The sequence below is a fragment of the Neopelma chrysocephalum genome, unplaced genomic scaffold (genome assembly GCF_003984885.1).
Source record: "Neopelma chrysocephalum unplaced genomic scaffold, ASM398488v2 Primary Assembly neopelma1_77, whole genome shotgun sequence".
Lineage (NCBI taxonomy): Eukaryota > Metazoa > Chordata > Aves > Passeriformes > Pipridae > Neopelma > Neopelma chrysocephalum.
The window spans coordinates 9,138,308-9,164,539 of record NW_020897738.1 but is presented as its reverse complement, the minus strand read 5'-3'; the positions used below and the strand labels follow the sequence as shown (position 1 = coordinate 9,164,539).

The window sequence follows — 26,232 nt, the reverse complement described above, 5'->3', positions numbered from 1 at the left end:
TTTATTTTCAGAGAGGTCTGGGAATTAACTGGAATTGTATTATCATTTGTAATTTGGACTTGGGTTGCCTTTAAAGCTTTCATAGAAACACTGAGAAATTTCCTTATCTCCCTACATGCAATTGAAAGGTTCCCTATTTAGAAGTCTTTTAGTATTCTTTATTCATTTCTCCAATTAAACAAAAATTTGGGGTTTAATGCTGTTCATTTACATTTTGTGTTTGCAGTACAGTGCTCGGGTACTGCTGCTGTCAGGTTCTAGTGCTCAGCTGCCAGGAAACGCCTCCAAAATTCAACAGGTGTTTAACATCCGGTTGGTTGTGATCAGGGCAAATTCAGCAGTTAGAACATGAAGCAATTTAAACGTTAAAAATAAGGCTTAAAAATATCCATGAAACACGATGACATTCCATGACCAGTTGAACTCTGTCCCGTCACGGCGGTTGCAGTGATCCCGGTCGGCGCTGGGCGGCGCTGGCGGGTGGGGCCACTCGGAGCGCGGGTCTGTCCCCACTGGGAGAACCTTTGGAATAACGTCAACCCAAAAGGTAACAACTGCCCTGGTCAGATCCAGCCGGGAGTGCTTTTAAAAACAAACTTTTCATATATCTAATTAATTCTCTGACAATGATTTAGGAAAATCTGGAAAAATACTCTCTACAGCATCCTTGTTTTTCCTATTTGTACGGGACAAAAATGTCCTCAGTCGTATTACAGGGAAGATCAGATAGTTCCCATTAAGGATAGAAAGACAATGGAAACCCTTCTGGAGCTCCCAGGCAGCCACAGGGGGAGCAGAAAGGTGGGTGGATTTAGTTCACTCACCAGCTGTAACCAAACCCAAAAGCCTCCTGAAGCACTGCAATAGAAAAGGCCTGAGTTTATTTTTCATTTAAAAGAATGACAATTATATTGACATTTTTAATATTAAAAAACATGGTTAGCAAAACCAATTACATTAAATCACTTATGTGCAGAAAATGAGCATTAACAGTCTAAAATAATTTCTCCCCATGTGAAAATTCTATAGGAGTGACAGGGCTGCAGTTAAGAGCGTTAAGCATTGCTGGGGCTTATTGGAGTTCAAATGCTTTGGTGGCAGGAATAAAAGGGACAGATACAGGGACCTTGTTCCCTTGCAGACCTGCTTGTAGCTGGCACAGGGCTGTCCCTGTGTTTGTCCTGAGGGGCAGTGGGCGGGGCGGGATCAGTTGCTGCTGCTCTTGTACACAGCAGACACTGAAATAGCAGATGGGTCAACAGTTGCTGTTCTTGCAAAGTCATCCAAAAAATAAGAAAGCCTCTCTGAAAGGGCTGTGGCCGATGTTACTTTCCTATGGGAGCTTAACGCCAAGAGGCAACGTAAATAGGCAAGGACAAAATTACTGCCGGCTGAGGTGGCTCCTGGAAGGGGCTGCAGATGCCACTGGGCCAGGTGTATTATCTGACTGCTCTGAACAGAGGAATACTCTGAAGATCACGTGACCTGCGCCTCTCCCCATCTATGAGCAGGGATAAGTGGAGGGGCAGGGACCATGACAGTGCTTTAGGAAAACCAAATGCTGAAGGTTTCCAGGCCTCCCATGACCTACACCAAGCGGCTGCTCCAAAGCAGCACCTCCTCCCCCAGCATGCTTATTTTTTTGCCATTAAGTCCAAAAAGAGAAATGATGGTACCTATGGTACCTATGGACCATTAAGTCTAAAAAGAGAAATGATGGTGCAAAGCATCTCACAACAGAGCACACCTCTGTGCTGCTCCTTCGCTGACAGGAGCTGAGCCCTGGGAGGCAGCTGGGCCTCAGTCACTGTCCTGCACTGTGTTGGGGTGTCATAGAAGGGGTATGTCACATTCAGAGCAGATGCCGTGGCCTAAAAACTGACAGTCGTGGCTCTGGGGCACTGCCTGGAGCCGCTCACAGGGTAACGCTCTTCCATTCCCAGGCTGTTCTCAGCTCCTGTCAGCTGTGCCAGGGAGTGTGACACTGGTAACAGTGGTCTGGCTTGTCTGGACACCAGCAACTACCTGGCTTCAGAGGATGGATGGATGGATGGGTGGATGGGTGGATGGATGTCTGCTCATTTATTTAAAGATCCTTGAATGAACACAGCTGAATGTTCCTGCTTTTGTAATGGCTCTGCAGCTCCGGCTTAATTAACGTCTGGAGTTCATGGAGGCGCTCCCAGGACTGGGAGAAATCATCCGGTCCTTCCCCACAGCCACCAACGGGTGGGACACTGGGGTACCCCGGATGCACCATCAGTTCAATGGTCACTGTCCTGCTCTGCAGTGCCGGGTGTGCAGGCGAGGGCGCCCTGGATGTGACCTCCACGATGGCAGAGTTGATGGCACTCCAGATGCTGCTCACAGACATGTTCTTGCCCATGGTGCTCAGGCCTATATAAATGTCAGGCCACCTGGAGCCAGGGGAGGGAATACTGATATTAATGCTAACGAGGTAGGTAGAGAGCTGTGTTATGTCCAGTGGATTAGGAATCAGAAATTACCTACAATGTAAGACCGAAAAGGGGGAAGGGGATTTTAAAACTTTTAACTATAAGCAAAAGTGAAAACAGAACCTCAAGCCAGTTATGCTTTCTCTTTCCTTATTGAAACGAGGATCCTATTTCCAGCAGCAGTTCTGCAGTGACAGGAACCCCCCAGCATCAGCAGTGCTGCTGAGACTATTGACATACACTGTGTCACAGCACAGGGGTTGTTTGGTATCTGTGAGCTTACAGGTGCATTTTGTTGGCCCAAAAGAGAAGAGCAGAGCTAAACTGAGAAATGCCACACTATCAAAATAACTTACACCTGAATAATAACTCTCAGGTAAGTAGAAACAAAAGTGACTGAAATAAAATGGAAACCACTCAGCTAAAGAAGCGTTCTGTCAGAATGTATCAAAGAGCCATAATAACTGGACAAAATGCTACTACTAGAGGACAGCTACAGGCTGGTTCTTAGTAGCTTCGACACAGATCTTTTTTCAAGTCTGGCTGCAAACACTGGCCCTAGTGCAGCCTGAACAAGCCCAAGGCGGGTGAGCCAAGTGCATGTGAGGGCAGAATGAGAACGTTTTTGGAAGAAACCAAGGCTGCAGTTTTTACCTGCATGATCAAAGAAGAGCCCAGCTGAACACTGGGCTCTTCTTGAAAAGAGTTTGCAGGACTTAGCAGAAGAATTTGAAGTGTGAATATAGTACCCTTGCCGACACCTCGCTGCTGTGCAATGAGCAGAGCCTTGTGCTCTCCAGCATCACAAGCCGGCTCCAGGGGCTCAGCGTGGTCCTTCTGCACAGGTGCTGAAGTTGAGTTGCAGCACTGAGTTCCCTGAGCTTTCGGCCGCCCGTGCTCTTTGAGTTTCCCTGGGTTTCCCCGTGTTCATGTTTTGGTAAGAGCTCGCCCCTTCTTGCCTGCCCCACTGGGAGCGGCCGGAGCGGGGTGGATACAAACATGCAGGTCCTCGGGCCCGCCAGTTCCCGTCCCCCATGCAGGATTTCCACCGCGCTGTCCTGGTGTGGACCTGCCCGAAAGGTGCGTTACTCTCCTGCTGAACTGCCCTGTGAGTTGCTGTGTCCTTCCTTCCCTTAGAAGCAGGGTGGAGCACGGCCCACGGGCTCTGGAGGGATGGGGCAGGGTGAAATGCCAGCCTGATGCTGGTGTTCAGGACAACTGATACCAAAAAAATTAACTAAAAAAATAACTTTTTCAGTGGACCGAGAAAGTAACAAAATCTGTCCCAAAGGACAGGTGACTGCAAGGGTATCAAGTGAAATATCTTTAATCCATAAGGCACTGTTTAAGCTTATAAGAAAAGTATGTTACTGGGGGAAGGGCTGAGCTTTTCGGACTTGGCCCCTGAGGTGTAGGACAGACAAGGCTGTTTGCTTAGAGCAGTGACTGCTAGCTGTGGCACTGCGAGCTCTGAGCTTCTTGCTTCCCCTTAATGACAAACACTTGTTTCTAATTAGTCTCTTTCCTGCTACTTAAAACCCTTTCTTCACTCTGCCAGGTAAATGAAAAGTTATTTCTTGAAACCTTTCCCTAGATCATACTTTTAATATTCCAGTGTTGATGTAGCATTTCTCTTGCCATCCCAGATGCCAGGCTAATGCAGCTTCACTAGGAAGGCTGAGAAACATACCCTGAAAAGAACATTCCCTTTCAAGGGGGGAAGTGAGTCATCTCTGTTCAAACAAAACTTCCCAAGCTCTAGTGCCCCTGGCACTTTTGTACTCCTCCTGACTCTCTCTGTAAGCCTAGAAAAGGAAAGAGAAAGGTGGTGTTCCATTTTTGAAAGATACTATCAGGAACTGATAAGATCTTAAAGTTTTACTACAAAAAGGATGGGTAATGCCTGTCTTACCTTATTCCATGCTTTGTAAACACATCCACTGTGTTAAAAGAATCTTCTTCTACTCCCAGGTAAAAGTCCATCAGGGATGGTGGAATCCAGTCACAGTTATGAAGGCCTGGCTCTACTGGGACACGAGTGTACTTAATCCCATATTCCTCTAACACCTCTGCAAACACATGCCTGACCTCTGCAAATATAACCAGGGACAGTATAGTCAGGAATTGGGTAACCAGCTCATCATGTCCCCTGTGAGATGTTAGCACAGAGGCTTCTTTCTTTCCCATGTTCGAGAAAATAAAATCACATTTGGTTTATCTTCTGCTGAAATGGTCTTCTTCATCTGGATAGGGGTCACCTATGCTGGAAATATTTCTCCCTCACCATCTGCTGTAGGTGCCTTGTAGGTCTTTCCTTCAGCACTGAGCATTTAGTCCAGCCCCCCCTTCTGAGTGACTCTGGTCTTAAGAGTGCACCAGAGGTGACTGCATTGTCAGGAATGAGTTCTTCATCAAATCCCTGCAAGCCAGAGCAATGTTATCCAGAGGCAGTTTAGAACTGGAGTGGGGAAACCTGGATTCTTTTTTTACTCAGTTTTCTGTACCACAGTGACTTTATTTTCAAAACGAAGACAAAAGGTACTCGCTCATCTCTTAAACATGCTGGGACCTGTGGACAGGGACTGGGATGGAAATAACTGACAGGATGGAGCTCTTGTAGCACCTGAAAGAGTCACCAGCTTTTGCAAACTGTAGAGGAAGTGTCTTATTGCTCAAACAGGGAGCTGTGGCAAGGGGAGGCCCCTCTTGAGTGACTCTCTGACTCCCTCACCTGCTTGGCACTGGGAAGAGGAGGATTTCCTTCTCACCTGGGAGGACGTGGACGTGCTGGTGCCCATCCATGTGAGGAGGTAGGTGACCTGTCAGCTCATGGAACAGCTCCACCTGGGCCTTTAGCTCCTGCTTCACCTGTGCCACAGAGAAGGGTCAGAGCAAGACCTGTCAGGAGGCTCAGAGCAGGAAAGTGGAAGGGCTGCTGGGGACATCACTGGCCAAGAGTCAGGACCTGGCCCTGGGAGGCACCAAGTGCTGTGATTATAAATGGATCAAATGGATGTGCAGCTCTGCTGGGTTGCCCAGAGCCTCCCCCAGGCATGGGGCTCTTTCTGGTACTGGTCATGGGGATGGTGCTGATACTGGGATTTTCTAAAATACATAGGGCATTTGAATACCCATTTCCCTTTAAAATGAGTGGGGAAATGGGTGCTCATATCCCATAGGCAGTTTTGATCACCTGAACACGTTTGTTCATGCTCACAGGGCAAAACCAGCCATCTCCCTAGAGAACAAAAGCCCTTTACAAGCAGATGAAAAGCCTAGTGCCTATTTAGGACTTCTCTGTCATTTCCCTTTTAGTGATCTCTAGTTTTTTTGTAAATACCAGTTCCAGTGCCTCTTCTGCCCCCTCAGATAAGTAGTTAACAGGACATTAGTGTATGCAGGCACTGAAATGGGGAGGAATGACTTCTAAAAGGCTGCAGAGCCTTTGGCAGAAGGAGGCCCAGGTCCTGGAAAGCCATCTCCAGCTGCAACAGGCAGTACAGTCATCTCTAAACTTACTCACAGCTGGGATCTGGGAAGTTTCTTCAGCTGTTATGTGTTGGGATAAACGCAGGCTGATCTTTACCAGGAAAGCAAGTTGCAGGGTTGTATGTGGCTTTCTCCTACCTCTGACATGTTCAGGAGACCTCTTGATAGAGCTGTTCTGAATCCCATTTTTCCATGGAAGAATCCATCTTGGTTGAGCAGAGAAGAGTTTGTCTTGAGCATCTCGCACACAGGGGAGCCCTCAGAAAGGTTGGCATGAAGGCCTATTGGGATGCTGTACCTGTAATAAGAATGAAATATCTGTTAAGCTTTGCACCTCCCTTACTGTGGCCAAGGGGGGGGGGGGGGCAGGAGGAGATTTCAGTGAAAGAACTAGACTGATCTCAAAAGTGTTGATGTACTCACTGGAGCACATCTGTATTTCTGCTCTGCTAGGAAGAAAAGCACAGTGACCCTAACCAGAGCAGAACATCTCCAGATAACCACCCTGTGCAGTCTGCCAGGCGCCAGTCCGTGAGACCTCCCAACTCTGCTCCCACCCTGGCTCACATCATGAAGTACTCTGGGCTAAATGCTGTAACTACACTTAGTAACTGCAGTTACCAGTGACCAACAGAAAAATCTGGACCTTGCATCCTTTTCTAAAACACTTCATTAGCCGTTGCCAGGTATCCCATTGAGTTGTTCACCATATTAAAGATGGTACATTTGAGACATCTGAGTTTTACTTGACAACTTCTAAAGCTGCCCTTAAGTAGAATCCAGTGCCCAAGGCAGCTGTTATGGCAACAGCACAGGCTACAAGTGTAAATACTGTCTGAGTTTAAGAGTTTCCTGGTCCAAGGAGCTGCAGCTGGAATTGCCTGCAGTGTCATGGTTCCTATGTACTGGTGCAGATGATCACTCAGCAAGTGACAAGGCTGAGCAGTATAGAGCAACACCTCTCTGGCACAGCCAAAGGAATAGTGCAGGGGGCTCATAGTGAAGTGTAGAACCTTGCCAAGGAAGCACAAGGGTACAATTGATTAACTAGTTGCACTCTAACAATTTTTAAAAAAATGAAACTCTGGAGCTGGTGTAGCTGGAGAGCCCCTCTCAGCCACAGGGCTTAGGGGAGTGTTGGTGTTTCCTTCTTGGTCTATGCTGTGGATTCCCCTACAGTGAAAACAGGACTTGTGAGTGCTCAGATTTGTGCTGGGTCTCATTAGCATTTCTGCAAATCCTCAGAATCAGTAGCCAAAATGACGCTTTGAAACTTTTTCCAAGACAACCCCTGGCCTCCGGCTGACCCAGTAAGTGCATGACAGAATTGCAATGTTCCATCTGTGCTGCCCAGGCTGAGTCATGGTGCAGAGTGAATTTCAAGGCAACAAGTCTGTGATGCTTTAAATCCTTCTTGGAACTTCTGCACGAGGCTGCTAAAACTGAGATTGGTCTGTCCCTGGTACAGCCCTTGTACCATAGGGAGGAAAAAAAAACAATCTCCGTTTAGGCAAAGTGTGCAAAAACCGGATCTTCCCCGTCTGTCTGCTCCCCTGAAGCTGACTGGTAAAACAGCAAGTTACTGGAGACAGGACTGTGGATGGATTGGTCCAAGTCAGAGTTATGAGAAATAAATAATCCAGTTTTATTATAAGCTAATTGATTTAAGTGGAAAGCAGGAGGAGTTGGGAATTTTTTTCTTCTCTTTCATTTAATTTCAGGAGTTTTAGGCGCCTCGTGGAGATTGTAAGGTGAAAGGCCCCATCAGGGCTTGACACCAAGGAGTTGTCGCGGTTGGGGTAGGGAAAAAATATATAAAAATGGAAAATATACCCTGGCCACGTGGCTGGCCTTTGTGTGCAGAGGGACCCCCTGTGCATGCACAAGGGGATACGTCATCAATCAATCATGAGGGAGGGTGACACTCCCTCCCGAATTAAAAAAATTACCTTTTTAGGTAAAATACCTGCTACCTGTTGAATATTCAACATCTTAAGTGGCCAAGGGTAAAAAGGAGCGTGTTTTTTCAAACCGGGTGTGCTTTTCCAGGCAAGTGGCTTGGGGATTGCACCCAGCGCTGCAATAAAGGATTTCTTGCTGCAATTTTCCTTGTCCTACAAGTATTTTTGCCGTTTCATAAATTAGAGGCAGAGATTTTTCTCACAAGGTCCTAAAGCTTTGACCCTCACAGGGCAGAAAGTCTCTTTCCTGGCTCCTCCGTGTCTCGCGCTGCAAGTAGATGGTGCAGTTAGTTGCTAGATACTACTTCTCAAAGACATAAATGTTAAGAGTCAAGTTATATGCTCAGATCTTTGGAACAAAATGAGTCCACGTCTTTCCAGTCCACTGTGTGATTAAGGAGTTCGAATGTTTGTTTAATGGAGCAAAAGAGCTTGAGGGGAGAAGGATCTCTGCTGGTTTTTCTGACCTAGTGATTTCTGTGCAGCAGGGCCTGATTGTTTTGTTGATGATAAATATTCCTCTGATGTTCACACTTGAGGCCTGAACACATGACACGTGCACAGTAACTCCACAGAAGTGGAAGGTGCTGTCATTGGGAGTGTGGCCCTTGGGCAGGCAGCTGGGCAGGAGGCAACTACAGAAGGGGTGCAGTGAGAGGAGGGCTTTCCCTCCATCCTGTGACCTGCTGGGCACCCTGCTTGAGCCCAAAGGCAGAGGGAGATCCTGTGGTTTTGTTTCGGCTTTTTTCAGAAGTCCACCCCAGATTCTTTTTCACGTCTTTGGGAAGCTGCCCAGCATCAGCTGGAGCATTATTTGTACCAGAGTCACTGCTGTTTGCAAGAAAAAAGGATTCATGTGTTACCATGAATCAGCAGATGGAATGTTTTTGTTGAGTACTCTCCTTCTCATGTGTTGTGGGAGGGTAAGAAATGGACAGCTGAGCCTCTTGGTGTTGTCTCCCAGGAGCATTGAATGAACTGCCTCCAATTGTGCAGTGCTTCAAATACTGTGAGGAAAGTTATTTCCAGGAGAAGGCAAGACCCTCTGACAGGTGTGGAACGAGAAGCCAAGTGCTGCACTGGGGAACATGAGAGCTGCTCCTTGCCTGAGCCAAAATCAGCCCCAGAGCTGGGGAATGTGTGGAATGTGGAAGTGCAGAGAGAGCTGGCCTTGTCCTGGCTGTAAGGGGAGATCCTGACTGTAACATTAGAGCATGTTTCAGAGCTTTGGCCAACACCAGCTGAATATCTTAATAGTTTTCTCATGGAGTTAGTCCTGGCTGGTTAGACAGACTGCCCAGGCTGAGGCATCTAAAGAGGAATTGCTTGTGTTTAATGGCCCTGGGATACAGGGACTGAAACCAAAACTCAAAAAGCAGCATGTGAGAAACTTGATCAGAAATATTACTCTGTGGGAGATGCACAGAAGCAGGAGTGCTGGGAAGGCTGGGAGGTTATGGGAAGGAGGACAATGCAATTGGTACAGCAGAATTCTGCTGCAAGCCAGCTCTTCTCCCCACAGACTGCTACACACAAGGGACTAACTCTGCTGAGCACCTCTCTACTGAAATGCAGCTCCTGCAACCCAAGGGCAATGCCAAGGCAGGCTTCACTGTAAAAAAGGAAAGGAGAAAAGTCAGGTAGTGGGAATATCCTGAAAGGGCCCCTTTTTCAGAGTGCAGATGACTGTTTCTGCTACCCAAACATACTTTATAGTTGCCTATATCTTTTCAAAGCCTGTAAAATATCTGTTATTTTACTGGCTGAAATACTGAGACCAGCAGCTCAAGTTGCTTATATAGCATGTGATGCTGCCCTGGCAACAGAGCTCAGCTGCTGTGCGTTTGGCCTCAGACCCACTCCTCTGCCCAAGCCCTTTCCAGAGGGGACAGGGTGAGCCCTGCTGGTCACTGCTGGGCAGGTCTAACTGCTAATTGCTCACATAGGATCCAAAATAAAAGGGTTGGCATTGAACTTCAGGCAGTAGTTTAGTTTCTGCAATGAAAACGCTACAGTAACAGCTACCATTGCCAAAACAAAATTATGCTGAGGAATCTGCTTGGTGTCTTTAAGCTCTTCTTGGTGGTTGTTTTAAGCAGCAGTAACCCTTCCACAACCTGTTTGGGGAAGCCCATGTCCATGTGATTTCAAGTCCATCCCAGTGCTCTGGAGAATGCACAGATGTGAATCTGGATTTAGCACGGGGGTTCAGTTCACTCCCGATAAAGCCAAAGGACAGTGTCTACAAGTGTGTGCTCGTACAGTATGAGCAGCATTAGACTGGGCTGCCTGGGAGCTTGCTGAGAAGAGGTTCAGGGCAGTAGCTTCTGCAGCCACTGAGGTTATTCTGCTAGTGATTTATTTGCATCCAAATTTGGCTGTTAAACCAGCCTGGCTCTGTGGTTCTCTGCTCACCATCCCTTGTAGAGGTGGAGAAAAAAAGAGGGAGTTGTGGGAAGAAGGAAATACCCTCACAACAAGTGCTACAAGGGGCAAGAAGGAATTTACCCTGGAAAGATTTCTGAGTCAGCAAGCTCAGTCCAGTAATCAGACAGAGGAAATACAATCAGCTAAACTGCTTCCTTTTCAAGTAGTTGCTTGTTTTGCCACACGGGTGCTCTGAACAAAGTCTCTGCTGAGGCAAAGTGCTCTGTGCAGCTGCAATCCCTGTTCATTCACATCCTTAGCAGTAAAGGCACCCTGGAGATGGTTACTACCCTGAGTCACTCTTTAAAGTGCCCACCAGCTTTGCACATTTCTGAGCTTGGTGGATGAGTAACAGTGTCCTGGGTTCTGCCTGGCCTTGGCAAGGGACTCTGTGCAGTCCCTGTGTTCCTGGGAGCAGTTGCAGTGGCTGAGGGAATTATGTGATTCACCCAGAACAGTCCCAACTGAGTTGCTGAATGCTGCAGGCTCTGAATGCTGTTATGCAAGTGCATTACAATAGCACTTACCCTTTTCCTTGATGTGTAAACAGCTCCCACCTTCAACATCCTGTTTGTGCCATCCAGGAAATTACTGTTCATCAGGTTTCAGCCCAAGGGTGACACAAGTTAGAGCCTCATATATCTGTATCTAGACATCCTGCTTCAGTAAACATCCACATCTGAAGCCAGACAAAGTCTGAAGCCAGACAAAGCAAGGCTGTGCTTTGTGCAAAAATGTGCAAGTCTTAGTTTCTCCATGTTGGCATTTGCATAATTCCTCCCCCCCCTTTCATCATTCAGCAAATTGTAAGATTTGTCTTTCCTCAAATAGCATCTTTTCTTGCTCTAATACCGCTAAAGCCTTATTTCCGCTGCAAGAAATGCTCCAAAGCCTCTGCAGTGTTAAGAACTGGTGCTGTAACATAGCTTAGGGACCTGAGTTTCTGTTGTAATTACATCTTTGTATGAAGTGAAGCTCCTGTGTCTGTAACCTTACATCAGCAAAAAGTGCTGTTGCCAGTAAAGCCACTATGACCTGGAATTACAGTTTAAGGCCTTGGATTGGGCTCCACCCCTATCCAAACAGTTCAGCAGTGGTGCTGTCTGCTGTGTGATTAACGGTCACATAAAAGGGTGATGAGAAAGCATGAGAGATTTCTAGATTAGTCAGATGTTAACTGGGAATGTCAGAATTAAGTCATAATTTACACACACATTTTGCAATTAGTGTTGATAGGAAGGGAAGTGAAAACATAAAGAGCAATTAAATGTGGTTTGCTAGATTCTTCTGTTAAATGTACCCAGATGTTGTAGGGACTTCAGCTTTTGTGTAGCTGATGTTCAGCATTTAAACTGTGAAAAAACACTCAGGATATGGCAGCAAATTATCTTTCTATCTCTGTATTTCCAATGAAAAATGAAGGGATTTATTAATTTCAGGTTACAAAATAACCCTTCCAGTTTTGGGGAAAGGCTCTGGAATAATCACCAAGAAGACTGGCTGACTTCAAGATAGGGCTTGCTAAGTAGAAAACTGAGATTATATTATATGGATAACGAGGAAGTCACAGTCAGTCAATGCCACACAAAGAGAAAAGTTTGAGTTACTGAAAAAAACTTTAACCCATAATGGTAGCCTGTTCTCCCACCAGCTGTTCCGGTTTTGTTTTTCTCTGGCAGTTGCTATCAGTAGGTTTGTCATTTGGTGATGGATCAGCCCTCTGCTGAAACTTCTCTGTTGCCTGAAGCAAGTTGGTCCCTTCTTTTAGCCCAGTTGTGACAGTGAATGAGAAAAGCCCAAGATCCTGAGTCTGGATGTTAGGGAAGGTGTATTTTTTAGTTCTTCGTTCTGCTGCAGGTTCTGCAGTTAGTTTGTGTTAGAGCTGGTACTAAGATCTGCTGATTATCATCACATTTCTGCCAAGGCTTCTAATTAAAACTCAGGGCAACAGATGGTATACTCAGAAACCTACAGAATTATCATGAAAATGAAAGCTAGAACTAAATTTCAGAGGAACCATGTTCCTTTCTGAAGGATGCTGAGTTCTAACTTTGCAGGGCAGCACGAGGTGCTTAGGGAGGAAAAGTTGTCTTGCTACTAATTAGCTTTGCCTGTGTCCAATTTCCTGAAAACAAGGGGAGGAAAGAGAGCTCAAGGCTTGCAGTGACAAGCCACCATGTCACAGACAGTTAATCAAGAACCACCCAGATGATCTTCACAAGCCAAAGAAGCAGTCCATCACTCTGACAATCCTGCACACATGCACCACGTCACGCTAGCACTCTGGCGCAAAAGACCAAATTCCACAGCACTGGAATAGGCCCCAGGAAAGAACAAGCTATTTGCTTCAAGCCTCTTCTCTCAGCTGGTGATAGATCCACTCTTCCTGCTTACACCACTGATCAAAGCTGAATAGGGGAAGATAAACTTGGGGAGAAAAAAACAGGCAGGCTTTCATCCCTTAAAACACAAAGCCTCAATATTCACAGTGGTATGCAAAATGACACCAAGCAGGGGGAAGAGGGAATAAGAGTGGCAAGACAGTCAAGCAAGTGATGCTTTCTGATTTTTGCACCACAAGATGAGGAGGATTCAATGACATTTCTAGTAAGTCTGACCTATTTGGCATTCATGTACATCAGCCTTTGCAACAGAAAAACAAATATCTCAAGGGTGACACAGGAGTTCATTTACACACGCAGGTGCCAATTAAGCAGCAGTTGAGGCTGGGCTTGCATTAGAACACGAGGAACCCTTTTCCCCACACCTGCAAATGCTCCCCCCATGCCTGGGTAGAGCTGAATACAGCTGCAGAGAGTTACACAAATGAGGAACTGTAGAACCTGGGCTGTTGATCTTTAGTGTTGGCAGATGTTCCCAAAGTACCCCTGCTTATATGCTCAGAAATAGACTTAAATCCATTTCATTCACATCCACAATTCAAAATTACCCCCACCCCCAAAGAAGAAAATGAAATTGTAGCAGCAGGCTGCAGCTTCTGCTTTCACCTGCTCTCTAACCTGGCTTTTCACACCCAAATCTGCTGTCAGCACAAGTGTCATGACCTGGAATCAAAGATGCTTTTTAAACCTCTGATTACATGGCCTACTTTCTGGCAATGGAAATGAGGCCAGGTGGATGCTATTTTAAAAGCCTTCTAAAGACCATGGCTAAAATAGCTGACAACATTACTGGACCACTGGGTCTTAAAGGGTTTCACAGGGCCTCTGTGTCTAAGAGAAGTGCTGACTTTATCTCTGTGTTTTGCATTTCATTTGTTTCATTTACTAACAGGACTTTAAGAATCCTAACAGTGTCGTGCCCCTCCCCTTATCATCCCCAGGCAATTCCTCTCTCGATGTTTGTGTGGAATCTCTAGCCTTTTTAACAGACCAGTCTGTCACTAACACCACACCCTGCCTTTCCTCCATCATCCTACACTGAAGAAGCTACAAGCAATATCCAAGTACCCCTAAAACCACAGCAAATTGAGGAGAGATGCTGAAGGAGAACAATGACAGCAGGACTCTCATGGAACTGTCCCCTGCAGCAGCTACACTTGAAGCATAAGGTCTCGGTTTGTTTAGTACCAGTACAACTCTTTTCCTTAAATTGTTTCTCAACTCTGTTGCTCTCTCCTTCAGGACATATTCCTGTTTCCAAGTGCCTGCCCACACCAGAGCTGAAGCATTAGCTGGGTTTTACCTCCTAAATACAAGTAATGCTTCCTATTAAAAGATTTGCTGGACTAGTTCACAAGACTGCCACGGAGCATTTGATCTGCTGCAGAGCTAAATCTGCCAGCAACCTCTGAAGCTGACAAAGTAGGTGTAAGGTATCATCCCTCTCTTTATGCAGTTTTAACAAATGTATTGATCAAATCTAGAATTAATAGAAATATTTATGTGCTGGGATGGGGAAAAAAAATCAAGTTTTCTACTACCCAGGTTCATAACTAAGCCCTTGCAGAATCACACCTTTCCCTGATTCTGCAATGAGCCCAGATGACCTTGTGTTCATCCTGGCTGAAATGGATCAAATTAAATGAGATTTAAAGATTTGTGCTTTTATGCTCTAATAGTTTTAGGGGTAGCAGATTGGGCTGAGTGTATAATGTGCACTTTCTTTCTGATGATGCATCTTTTAGAAGTGTGGAAAGAGAAAGTCTAGCAAATCCAAATTCTACTAGTCAAATTGTATAAGTGGCTTCCTGACCTGAGGGGGAAAAATGGTGTGGTGGCTAACACCAGAGAAAGACCATTATGGGTATGGTTGCAGGTCACTGATTTTACTATGAAGTCTTAGTAAATATGCCTGAATCCAGTTTTCTTATACCAGCCTGAGCTATGACACAGTATTTATTCCGGGGCCACAAAATGTTTAATTTTCCAGGCTTGGTTTTCCGTGGAGTTCGTGGAGGCTGTCCCCGAGGAAGCTAAAGAAAGTAGCTTACCTCCTTGCCAGCTTCGCTGCATCTGCTGCAGCACTTCCATTGACTAGAAGGGACACGTTAGATATCGCACCGGCCAGGAAACAGTCCACGATGCCTTGGTTTCTCCGAGGACAATAGCCAAAGTCATCTCCAGTTACTATTAGCTTCACCTGAAGCATCCTTAGATGTCATCCCTAGCAAAAAAAGTAAAGGAGGTTAAATCGGAACACTCGGCAGTCCGCAGATCACAGGCAAACAGGAAAAGACAAGCTCACCGGGGGCGAACCCGATGGTGACTCAGCCCCTGACTAACTCCTCCGGCTCCACCTCATCCCGCCGCTGGCTCGCAGCGCAGGGGCCGGATCTGCGTGTGGCTGCTGGGCTCACAGCAGCCCTGCCCTCGCCTGAGGAAGGAAAGCCTTGCCTGCACTTTGTACCGCCGGGGATTAGGAGCAGGCGAGAGGTCAGGGACTCGGTGGAATGATTTTATCGACCGAGGGCGCGTCAGGGGTTCAAATTCTGTTCCTCGGGCACACCCCCGCCCGCGGTGCGCAGTGAAATGGCCACGGGTGCGGATCACCTGAGGCCACCCCGCAGCCGTGACGTCATCGCCGTTACCGATCCCCGGCTGCGGACCGTGTCCCCGGAGAGCAGAGCGGCCTCCGGCGGCCCAGGCTCTCCCTCCCACAGCGGCAGGGGCACCGAGCTCCGCCGGCCCCCTCCCGCCCCCGGGGCGGCGCGTACCTCCGCTGCAGCCCGGTCCCGGTCCCAGGGCCGCCGCCAGCTGTGCCCGCCCGCCCCGCCGCGCATCCCCGCGGCAGCCCCAACCCGGAGCTCCCTCGCGGAGAGGCGAGAGCAGGGCGGCCCCGCCGCAGCGCCGGCGCCTCCGAGCGCGCCGAGCACCGGGGTCTGCCCTGCTGGCGGCCTCTGGCGGCGACGGCACGGTACGGCACAGCTGCAGTCGGGCTGCCGCAGGACCCGTACCGGGGTGCTCTGGCGCAGGGCCGGGGGTTGGCCCCGTGCCGCTCTCTGTGCCGCCGGCCCTTCTGGCAGCGCAGGGATCGGGCGTCTCTCCCCACAGAATGCGTCAGGTTAGAAGGGACCAGAGTGGGTCATCTGGTCCAACCTCCCCACTTAAGCAGGGTCATCCCAGACCACATGGCACACGATTGCATCCAGATGGTTCTTGAGTATCTCCAGAGAGGAAGACTCCGCACCCTCTCAGGCCAACCTGTTCCAGTGTGTGATCATTCACACAGTAAAGAAGTTCTTCCTCATATTCAGGTGGAACTTCCTGTGCATCAGTTTCTGCCCTTTGCCTCGTCCTACTGACTGGCACCACTGAGCAGAGCCTGGTTCCATCTTTTTGGTATCCTCCGTTAGATACTCACATACGTTGACGAGGACCCCTCTCAGTTGTCTGTTCTTGAGTCTGAACAGGCCCAACTCTCTCAGCCTTTCCTTGTAAGAGAACTATTTCAATCCCTTAATCATCTTTGTTGCCCTCCACTGGCCCCCTCCAGAAGCTCCATGTCTCTCTTGTACAAGACACTCCTGAGGTGGGACCTGCCTGCAGCTGTGGGTGGGATAAGCAGTTCAGTTTGTGCTCTGTGGTGGCTTCAGTGCAAAATTGATCATCCCAATGAGGCCATGAATATATAATCCTGCCATCCATGACTCTCATAGTAGCCACTTGCTTGTTTTTCCCCACCTTGATTTGCTGGCAGTGTGTACTCAGTCTGAGTTTAGAGCCACAGGTCAGCAAACCCTGGCCAGAAGGTGCCACAGTTCTTGGTGCTGGGCTGGGGAAGGGCAGGGAGAACAGAAAAGTTTCACAAAGGGCAGCTTCTAAGATGCTGTCGTTCAGTCTGGATGTCAGCCAGTTCTCCATCAGTCTGCATGTAAAATCCTGTTTGTCCTGGCATTGAACTGCTGCTTTTTCTTACTGCAGAAAGCTATTCTGGATCTACCAAAATGAAAGTGAAAGCGCTGAGTACTCAGCTTAGAAATGGTGAGTGGGAGATACTAACAGCCTGTGTTTTTCACCTGTGGAAGAAGATGAAGTTCTACCAAAGCCAAACAAGCCCCTTTTTGGTTTGCAATGTTTTCCCAAAATATTCACCTGCTTCTGATATTGCAGGAGAAACAACAAACTCATGCTTGGGGCAGGGAGTGTGATAGGTCAGAAAGTGCCATGGTAACATGTCCATGGATCCGGGGTCGCTGTCCTGGTGGTTGCTGCTAACCTGTTCCAGGAAGCAGGGATCACACTGGGACTGGGACTCTTGCATGGCTCATGGTGATACCCATGTCTGAATCTGTGCCAGTATGGAGGTAAAAGAAGAAACAGCTGTTAAGCGCAAGCACAGGCTTCTTGGAAGAGCAGCTGGGGTGAAAGAGGTTGGAAAAAGCTTCAAGGGTTGTTTCTGTGGACTGACCATCCTGCTGCTTAATTCATAGATAAGGCAAAGTTATTCGGGTTACTTACTCTGGGCAGTCCTTGCATAAAGAAACCAAAGCCTCCAAGTGTCCCCTCTTTCAGCAGAATTCAACTCCTAAAAGGCAGACAACATATCCACACTCCAAAGTCAGAGATATGATGTGCAGGCACAACCAGAGACTGGCTGTCCTCAGCAAAGGAAGAACCATCAGTTTGGAGACAAACAAGCACAATTCAACAGGGGGAATTCCACTCTTTTCACACCTGTAGCTGAGGTATGAAAGATCTGTATGTGGGGGCACGAACACCTGCATAGCTAGTGGTTTTCCAGGTGTGTTTCCTCACAAGGAATTTGGAATCAGTGAATTGAGGTAGGTTGAACCCAGTTGATCTTTAGGCTCTCATCAACTGCACACCACATAGCATACTGCTACAGCACTTTGGGAGGGAAATGCCTCTGCCTCCCACCTCAGAGTGCTCTGCAGCAGAAAAAAAGTGTTTCCATTAGCCTGAGGGCATTTTGAGGGGCAGCTAAGATTTGGATGATTATTTGTAAGCATATTTTGAAACTCTGAAGGAGAAAAACAAAAGCAGAACGAATGGTAGCAATGTTATTCACGGAAGAATTTGTTTCCTAGGCTGTGCTCTCTGTAGACCATGAAATGGGAAGCACTGGGAGGCTGGGAGCACGGGAGACTTCTGCTGCATCTAGGGTGGGCATCATCTGTTTGTCACTTTCTTACTTTTTCTTGCTCTTCCTTGATGTGTAAACAAACACTGACTACTGGAAATGATGGTGAGAGCTGGAGACAGCTTTCTGCCTCTTCAGTGACCCTTTCTCATAGAAAAAAATTATATGGAATTAAATTCCAAATAGATAATGCAAAAATACTGTAGAAAATTTGCTAAATGTTCATTCTGGCAATTCCTGTGAGCATTTCCATCATTTAATAGGTGTATGGCTCTGTTACAGAAAAGGTTTTGATGCTGCGTGAAGGTTTCCAGTGCCCTTGGCACTTCAGATAGGATATTTGTGCAACTGCTACTTGCTTCCTCTTCTGGGAGACAAATATCACAGCCTGCCCACATTCCCCAAGAGGCTTCATTTACTGATGAGCACTGTTACCATAACAGATGAAGTCAGCAAAACTCTGAAGTTATGTCTTCAATCAAATATAAGTACCTCCTGCCTTTGCAGATGCAAACTCTGGGGTTTTCTACCTCTTTCTAGTACTGCCAGTGCTCCCTGCCCCTGCACAGGTGAGAGGCACTACATAAGAATCTTAGACAAAGCTTGGCTTCTCAGCCTTCTTAACCTTAGTATGTGTTTAATGCTATTAATGGTAACATCCTTCTTAAATATTTAATGCAGTTCCTGGAGGCTTTTCTTTTCTGATTTCATTCCTCTTTATTCAGCTGTCCCTCCAGTGACTGGAAGCAAACACTCCCCAGCAAGCAAATCTTGCCCCTGTGCCATTGCCCCTTAGATGCCAGCACAGCACTTCCTCTGCAGCCTATGTACCCCAGCTACTGCCAAAACAGCCCTTGCAGCTGACTGCCACATAGTCCACTAAAAAGTCTCTTACAAATTCAACCTGGAGCTGGAAGGCAAGGCAGACTTCCTCTGGCTGTTCTCTCCTCTGCAATGAAGACAGGAATATTGGCCAGCATTTCCAGTGGAGCTGCATAAGCCAGGACATGTACTAAGCATAGGCTGCATCTTCCAGCCTAACTTAAACAAAGCACAGCCTTGCCTCATCTCAGTCAGAGAAGCCAGCAGGAGCTCTCTCTCCTCAAGTGCTTCACTGCTTTTAAGCTTGAATTTCTTTCCCTGAACTTGGAGTTATTCAGTAGCAAATTTAGAGGTTTCCTGTATTTTACAAAAGCATTCCCCAACAATTACAGCTTCCAACAAGCTGTCTGTTTACATAAAGAATGTGTTTTCTTTTTGTTATTACCTTGACTGCAGCGAATTAGTTCATTTGGGACTTCAGTGGTAGCATAGTAGGACTTGGTTTGCTTTTTCCTTGCATGAAATTTTGTTGAAAGTGTGAACTGTAAAAGGCGTTTGAATGAGACAAAGTAAAATTCACTTTTAAAATGAAAGAATATAAACATTTTTCTTCTTTTCCCTAGCCTCAGAGATTTACAAAATCTTTGAAGTTCAGTGGCTTCTATAGAAATGCTTAAATTAAAGCTTTCTCATCCCTCCACTGAGGCCGGTTTTCAGATGAAACAAGACACTTGTGTTCTTGCTGTCAGTGCCCATCTCAGTCTCCTCTTGGTAGCAGTGGCATCCCTTGGCCAATTCCAACTCCTCTGCAGCAGAGGCAGAGATCCTGCAACAGGCCATTGCATTCCCTAAAATGATCAGGTACAAAACTAACTGGTCAGTTGGCCAGGGCAGGAGATGGAGGGCACTGTGGTGAGGTGTAGGGCTGAAAGGAGAAGAAAAGGAGTGGACTTTAGCAGAGAGTGAGGTAAGTGAAGCACGGAGTGCTGTAGGGGCATGTGTCCATTAGGTGTGGTTTCCAGCCTCTGAGCTGAGCCACCCTGAACTGAAGTGACGAAACGTAACTGTGAGGAGAGCTGGGCTGCAGTGCGCAGATTTCCTAAAATGCACAGATGTGAGGAGCCTTGGGTGAGAAAAAGTGATTCTTCCCCTGTACTCGGCACTGGTGAGGCCACAGCTTAAATCCTGTGTCCAGTTCTGAGCCCCTCAGTTCAGGAAAGACATTGAGGTGGTGGAGTGAGTCCAAAGAAGGGCAACAGAGCTAGGGAAGGGTCTGGAGCACAGGTGTTATGAGGAAAGGCTGAGGGAGCTGGGGGGCTCAGCCTGGAGAAAAGGAGGCTCAGGGGTGATGTTGTCCCCTCTACAACTACCTCAAAGGAGGTAGTTGTAGCCAGGTTGGGGTTGGCCTCTTCTCCCAGGCAACCAGAGACAAGACAAGAGGACAGAGTCTCAAGCTGTGCCAGGTGAGGTTTAGGTTGGACATTATGAAGAATTCTTCACAGAAAGGGTCATTAGACATTGGAATGGACTGCCCAGAAACTTGGTGGAGTCACCATCCCTGGAGGTTTTTAAGGAAAGACTGGACGTGGCACTTAGTGCCATGGTCTAGTTCACATGGTGGTGTTCAGTCATTGGTTGGACTCGGTGATCTCAGATGTCTTTTCCAGCCTAATTGATTCTGTGATGCTGTGAAAGCAGATTTCCTCAGTCTTACAGGGGCCAGATGGGTACCTGTGTGCCATTTTGTGCCAAGAGAGAGTCCCCCCAGCACAGCTGGTACAGATGAGCCCAGAGAAGAGAAGCACATTCCCTTTCCCCCTCCAACTGTGCAGTCTAGGAGTTCACAGTGTCAGGGCATGCCAGGTGGATTGACAGCCCAAGCTCTCAAAGGGAAGAGGATGTAGGTTCTGCCCAAAGTCACTCTGCTGAACCCTGGGAGACGAAAGCAGCAAAGAGCATTGCACTGAATTGATTCAAGGCTAATTGTACAATGCTGAATAAACGCACCAAAAATCTTGTGGTTAGTCACCTTACTCGTGACTTGGAATCCACTGCATATATGGGCTTCCTCTATCTTGCATCCACGAGGGTTGAAATCCCCAAATTCTGGGGTACATCTGCTAAGATTGTAGCTAAGGCTTCCCTCATACTACGTAGCACAGCCAGGCAGTATCTGTCACCTTTCCTTGCCTGTGTCTGAAATACCTGATTTTACACCAGCACAAAATAATGCCAATACCTCAGAAGGTGTGTGGTCCTACCAAGGTGGCTGAAAGTGAAAGGCAAAATTTGCCATCGTGATCTTATTATTAACTAACTTGACACTTGGCATTAACTATGGATGGCTGTTAAAAGTACCAAACTCAAACCTCTCCTGATGCAGACAGCAGGTCCCTGGTCTATGTATTGCTTATGGCTGGTGAATTTTAATCCACTTTTCCATTTTCAGAGGGTTATTTTCTCTCTGCTGCATTTCCTTCAGTGTCTAATGTGCAGTAAAAATTAATATTTGAATATGAACTAAGCTACAGCATCTGTGATTTCTGACTGGGGTTGAGATGATGTAAAGCCTGCACATTCCTATTCCAGATGCCTCTTTGCCTGATGTTGAGGTCTATTAAATATACAGACATCTGGTCAAAAAAGAGTTGGGACAGGGAACCCTTCTACTAGATAATTAAATGATGGGTCCAAAATAGGTACTGTTTAACTGTGTGCATTAATAGCTTAACCTTCACTATCTGATTCCATTTCCTGTTTGATTGCATTGAAACTCAGGACTTCAGTTTGCCCTCTCTGAAAGTTATTATACTATCTGGAGTTCATTTCTTGGTATTTATGATAAAGGTTCCTAGAGGAAATTATCTCTAGGCAGAATAACACTTTTATTGAGGTCAGAAAGGGGCAGGTTATATAAAAGATGCATAGACGTTCAGTGGAATTTTCAGAATTACATTAATATTTACCTAAGATTGAAACATATGTCTAGAGGTTTTTCAAATCCCATAAAGAACTAAATTATTGCAAAAGCTGCCTGGTGTAACACACATTGCATTTCTACATTCTGATTCTGAAATGGAAAGTTAGCAATCAAAACCACAGTTCCAATCCATGCCTACAAATTCTAAATAAATTCCTCAGCTTCAATTTACACTGTCTAAAGCAAAGCAGAGTTAAGCCTGAAATTGGTTTTCACAAATGTTGATCAAGAGCCATTAAAATGAATTAAAGATACCAGAGGCAGGTCCTCATGTTAAGGAAAAAAAAGAAGAAAACCCTATATTTTATATATAAAGTATTAATGAATAAAATTTCTTATCATTTCTTGGTGTGTTTTGTTTTGTTTTTTGGTATGGTTTGGGTTGGGGTTTTTTCCAGTGGCTTGAAATAGTTTATGCAACCTCTACTTCTAAGCACTCTCCTTCCTAAAGGGATGGAGTGATGAAGGAAAAAAAATTAAGTTAGGAGCATTCAGGCTTCTCAAAAGTCATGAGGAGGTTGTTGAATGTCCTGTTGAAATTGCAGTCAGACACACTTTTATCTGTGAAAAAATACTTTCAGATTATCTTTGGTTTATGTTTGTTCCTGTTACAAAGGTACACCTCAAGATGATATTTGGCTTCAATGGCAATGGCATGAGACCATCAGCATAAATGAATAGGGCTGAAGTAAGAAAATCTGAAGAGTTCTTACAAATATCAAAAGTTTACATCAGAAGTGGGAGACAAAAAGATTTTTGCCTAATCAGAAAATGAGTATCAGCAAAGTAGAATTAATCAAGAAACCCATTCGCCAAAATATCTCTGCCAGAAAACAGAGCTAATGTCTCCAAAAGTCCCTAAAAGTCTACCATGAGAGCAGAGGACTCAGTGAAGCAGGCTACTTTAAGAGAAACAACCTCTAAAAAGTCTAGTAGTACAAATGATAGCCAGGGAGAAGTATCTATTTGATCAGACAACATGGAAGAAGAGGTGGCTGTAGGAGCATGAGTATTCCTTGTCATCTCAAAAGAGTTCCTTCTCCAGAAAAGCTAGAGCTACCAATGAAAACATTGGGAATGCCTCAGCAATGTAACACGTAAATTAATCTGGAAGATCACTTACAGGGACTGTTGTTGTCTCCCGGCATCACTGAAAGCACCTGGAAAACCTCAGCTGATTGAATGGAAATGCACATTAATTTCTTTGGAGTTCTGAGGGAAGATCCCGCGTTCTTGAAGCACCAATCTGGTTCGTTGAGAGATGGTGACAACATTACTGGACACAGATTGCCAGGACTCTGCAGAACTTCCAAGGAAATCTTCTCTACCTCAAAGACTAGAAACAAAAGACAGAGATTAAAAAATCCTCAACACTATTCCCCCAGATGAAAAAATCTTCCATTTAAACATGTATATATGTATATGTTAATACTTTTTTCTTTTTTTTTTTGTCAAAAATCTTCTGTTTATTTACTTACTCTGCTTGTTCTTACATTATGTTTATATCTACTGAATGCAAAAATCTGAACAAGTTATTTTGGATATCTAGTCCTTAAACAACTTAGGCTGAGTGATAAGGAACTGTAATTCTATAAATTTCTGGCAAGCAATTTTTTTATTTACTGTTCACTATTTGTATCAGGCTTAGGGGTCACAGTTAAAAGAGCTCTGTTGTAAGGTATTCCAGTGGAGATGAATGTTTGATCTGAAGTGAGGTTTACAAACAGCTATTCATCAGTGTAGGGTGAAAGAAGGAGACAGAAAAAAACACAGAATGTTTACAGACCTGGTTCTCTACTGTTACTGCCTTGAGTTCAGTACAGTTCATCCTTATTGATATCAGAGAAAGGACCAGATGCAGAGAAAAATCAGTGGAAGAGCTCGTGTGGATTTGCCTTTATATCAAGCACTAATGTCTTCAGAATTGTGCCCTGTCTTTTTTGCCTAAGGTTCACGTCAGTCTGAGAAATAATCCAGGTGTTACTGCAATGTTTTCTGTAAATCAAAGGCTATCTTTACCAATAGATGCACCAGTGCTTTTTGGGGTGTAGATCAAGCCCAGGAGCTGCCAGCTCTGCTATCTTAGTTGTCAGTCACTGTTTTTGTCATGCAAAGCAAACAGAAAGTTTAAAGCATCTTTAACAAAGGCCAATATAAAAAGGAAACCCTTTTTTCTATAATCTGTTGCATTGGGGCAGCATACTCTGAAATTTTCTTGCGACACAGATTTTTCATTCCTGTACGCTAAAAGCATTTGGCACTACCAAATCCTGTTTTTCAGGGAGGGCTGTGTTATACCTACAGCTGCACCTGACTAGAAATGGCAGGCATTTTTAAAATCCTTGAAAATCAAATGTGCATAAGGACTGCAGAGTTAAGTGACTGAAGGCAGAAAGTTTTCTAGTTACATTTCACATTCTCCCCTTTTACAGTACTGTTGAATTATTTTGTTCATAACGAGATTCCTACCAAAAAAGCTGATATTTCCATGACCGGTGTGCAGTCACATAATTTCTGAGGCAATTTTACCTGTATCTTACAGCAATCTACTGGAAACAATAGTGGACCCTGTCACAATGGGTGGTTGTTAGTTGCCCTGGGTGTTTGGCATTGATGGGTTCTTTGTTGGCAACCATTCTAACCCAATTACGTTTCTAAAGTAGGACTGAAAAGCGTTGTAGGGAGCACCATGTAAATGGCATTAAATGCACTGAGACTGAGCGACCTCCCAGAAAGACAGACAGGTGCCAGCTAAAGCCCCATATGATTGATTTTCCATGGCTAAAATGGCAACCACAGACATCTGGGTTTGCCTCACTTAAAACAACAGCAGCAAATGTGAGCCGTTGTCTTGGAACAGCAAGGCCACTTAAAATGACATAAAAATATGGTATTTGACTATCAATAGGGGATCTTTTGCTTTTCTGTGAGTAAACCTTTATACTTCCAGCACCAGGAAATGAGTTTTCAGTCCTGAGAAAAGCACAGTGTGCCTATGTCTCTGTGTGTGTGTGCATACACACGTGCACGTGACAGAGTTTAGTACTAGGGCTTATTTTAAAGCAGACCTGGCATTTAAGTCAGAGATTTTTCTTAGATGTAGGTATAGCTAAAAAAACGGTCCAAAGCCACATAAAGAAAACTAACCATTCGATTGAGTGGTATCACATGAGTTGGAAAAAGCCTTGCAGCTCCAAGACTGGTGGAAGAGGGAGAGAGTCAGCTGAGCATCTTATGACGTTTGCACTAGCCAGCAACACTAATGTGTTTTCTAAATCATCCTGCAATAGAAAGTGCAGTGTTTCAATTCTTTGATGTTGCAGGCACATAATACCACTTCTACCAAGACTTAAGTCCCAAGGCAGGTGCCCGTCTACCTGTTTCCCTGCCACTAAGAAGATCCAAATCTTTTGCTCTGTCAAATTACTTTGTATTCCTCAGAGTGTTACCCAGGACTCACAGCAGGCTCTGATGTGATACATAGGTCAATCCAATGAGCAGTTTCAGAGGCAAAAGTTAACAAACTGTAGAAGTTCATGTGTCCTTTGTCCATGGCTGCTTCCTATTCAGATTTTTTTTTTGGAGGGGGATGTTATTCAGTTTGCAAAACTATGCAATGAAGGACAGTGTGTATGTTGATTTATGCAGGTGTTTTTTCTACAGAACAGAGTTTAGTAATCTCTTTGTTAGAAGAACTCCACAAGAGACTGAAGCACAGAAGGTGAACTTCAGGATCCAAAAGCAAAGATGTTATTGCTACAACTTAATGTTACAGCAACCAATATTAGTTCTTCTTTGTGTAGTGTTTATGGCCTATCATCAGAACCTCAAATACAATCCAGGAATTACTGGATCAGTGATGTATTATCATGCAAGTCAATTCACAAACACGAATTCCCTTTGTTCTTCAACACTATCTTACTTTTCTTTGCAAACCCCCCAAATGGGTAGATATTTACTCAACTTTAAGAGCAGAAACTGCAGGGAGGAGCAGTCCTAAATGTGCCACCTACCAGCTCTGAGCTAAAAGTGGCTTGAACGCAGTAAGAGGCTGATTGACCTCTTAGTGCCACCTCTGGCTGCCCGAGGCTATGTCTAAACCATTACCTGTACTTGGGCTGGTGACCCCCGAGCAGCTTTGTGCCTGACAGTGCTCTCGCTGAGGACGTTTTTCCTTCTCCTGGCTCTGATGGTAATTGGACAGTCCTCCTTGCAGCACGTTTTCCCGCAAGGCCTTTGAGCAACCAGTCAGTGTGACCTGGCTATAATTTTTCATATAGCCCGGATTGGACAGCAGCAACAGACCTGGCCTCTCCTCGACATTCTCGGCAAGGGCAAACTCACAGTGAGATCAGCACAGCCGTGTCAGCGCTGCCTCGGCGGTAACACCGCTGCGGGCCGCCCGTCCCGGGGGGACTCTGAGGGAGCAGCGCCCGCGGTTCTCCTTCGCGTCCTCCCTCGGGAGCCGCCACGCCGCGGGCTCTCATTGGCCGCTTTTCCCCGTGCCCGTTCGCCGTAGCCCAATCCGAGAGCG

General features: G+C 45.9%; 1 protein-coding gene across 8 annotated transcripts; it reads right to left on the bottom strand.

Annotated features, from left to right (window-relative positions):
• Positions 1-113: 113 nt before the first annotated feature.
• YDJC (YdjC chitooligosaccharide deacetylase homolog) lies at positions 114-26,129 on the bottom strand. Of its 8 annotated transcripts, XM_027689761.1 has the most exons (8): positions 25,806-26,129; positions 22,822-23,034; positions 17,254-17,320; positions 14,787-14,959; positions 6,084-6,243; positions 5,225-5,324; positions 4,369-4,546; positions 1,151-2,417 (listed from the first exon to the last, which is right to left on the bottom strand). In XM_027689761.1, exons 4-8 carry the CDS (start codon positions 14,942-14,944, stop codon positions 2,087-2,089), a joined length of 927 nt encoding a protein of 308 aa, XP_027545562.1. In that variant the 5' UTR covers positions 14,945-14,959; positions 17,254-17,320; positions 22,822-23,034; positions 25,806-26,129; the 3' UTR covers positions 1,151-2,086. The 8 variants fall into 8 exon arrangements, with proteins under 8 accessions (XP_027545568.1, XP_027545562.1, XP_027545563.1 ...); XM_027689767.1 differs by lacking the exons at positions 1,151-2,417; positions 17,254-17,320; positions 22,822-23,034; positions 25,806-26,129 and adding exons at positions 114-522; positions 825-858; positions 15,041-15,306; XM_027689762.1 differs by lacking the exon at positions 17,254-17,320.
• Positions 26,130-26,232: the final 103 nt, after the last annotated feature.

Bases quoted from the DNA above. Each gene is read 5' to 3' on its own strand.
- YDJC (XM_027689761.1), bottom strand. From the start codon at position 14,944: ATGCTTCAGGTGAAGCTAATAGTAACTGGAGATGACTTTGGCTATTGT. The intron at 6,244-14,786 runs GTAAGCTACTTT...TTCTTATTACAG, and splicing joins GCAGCGAAGCTGGCAAGGAG to GTACAGCATCCCAATAGGCC. The intron at 5,325-6,083 runs GTAGGAGAAAGC...TCTGTGGCACAG, and splicing joins GTCTCCTGAACATGTCAGAG to GTGAAGCAGGAGCTAAAGGC.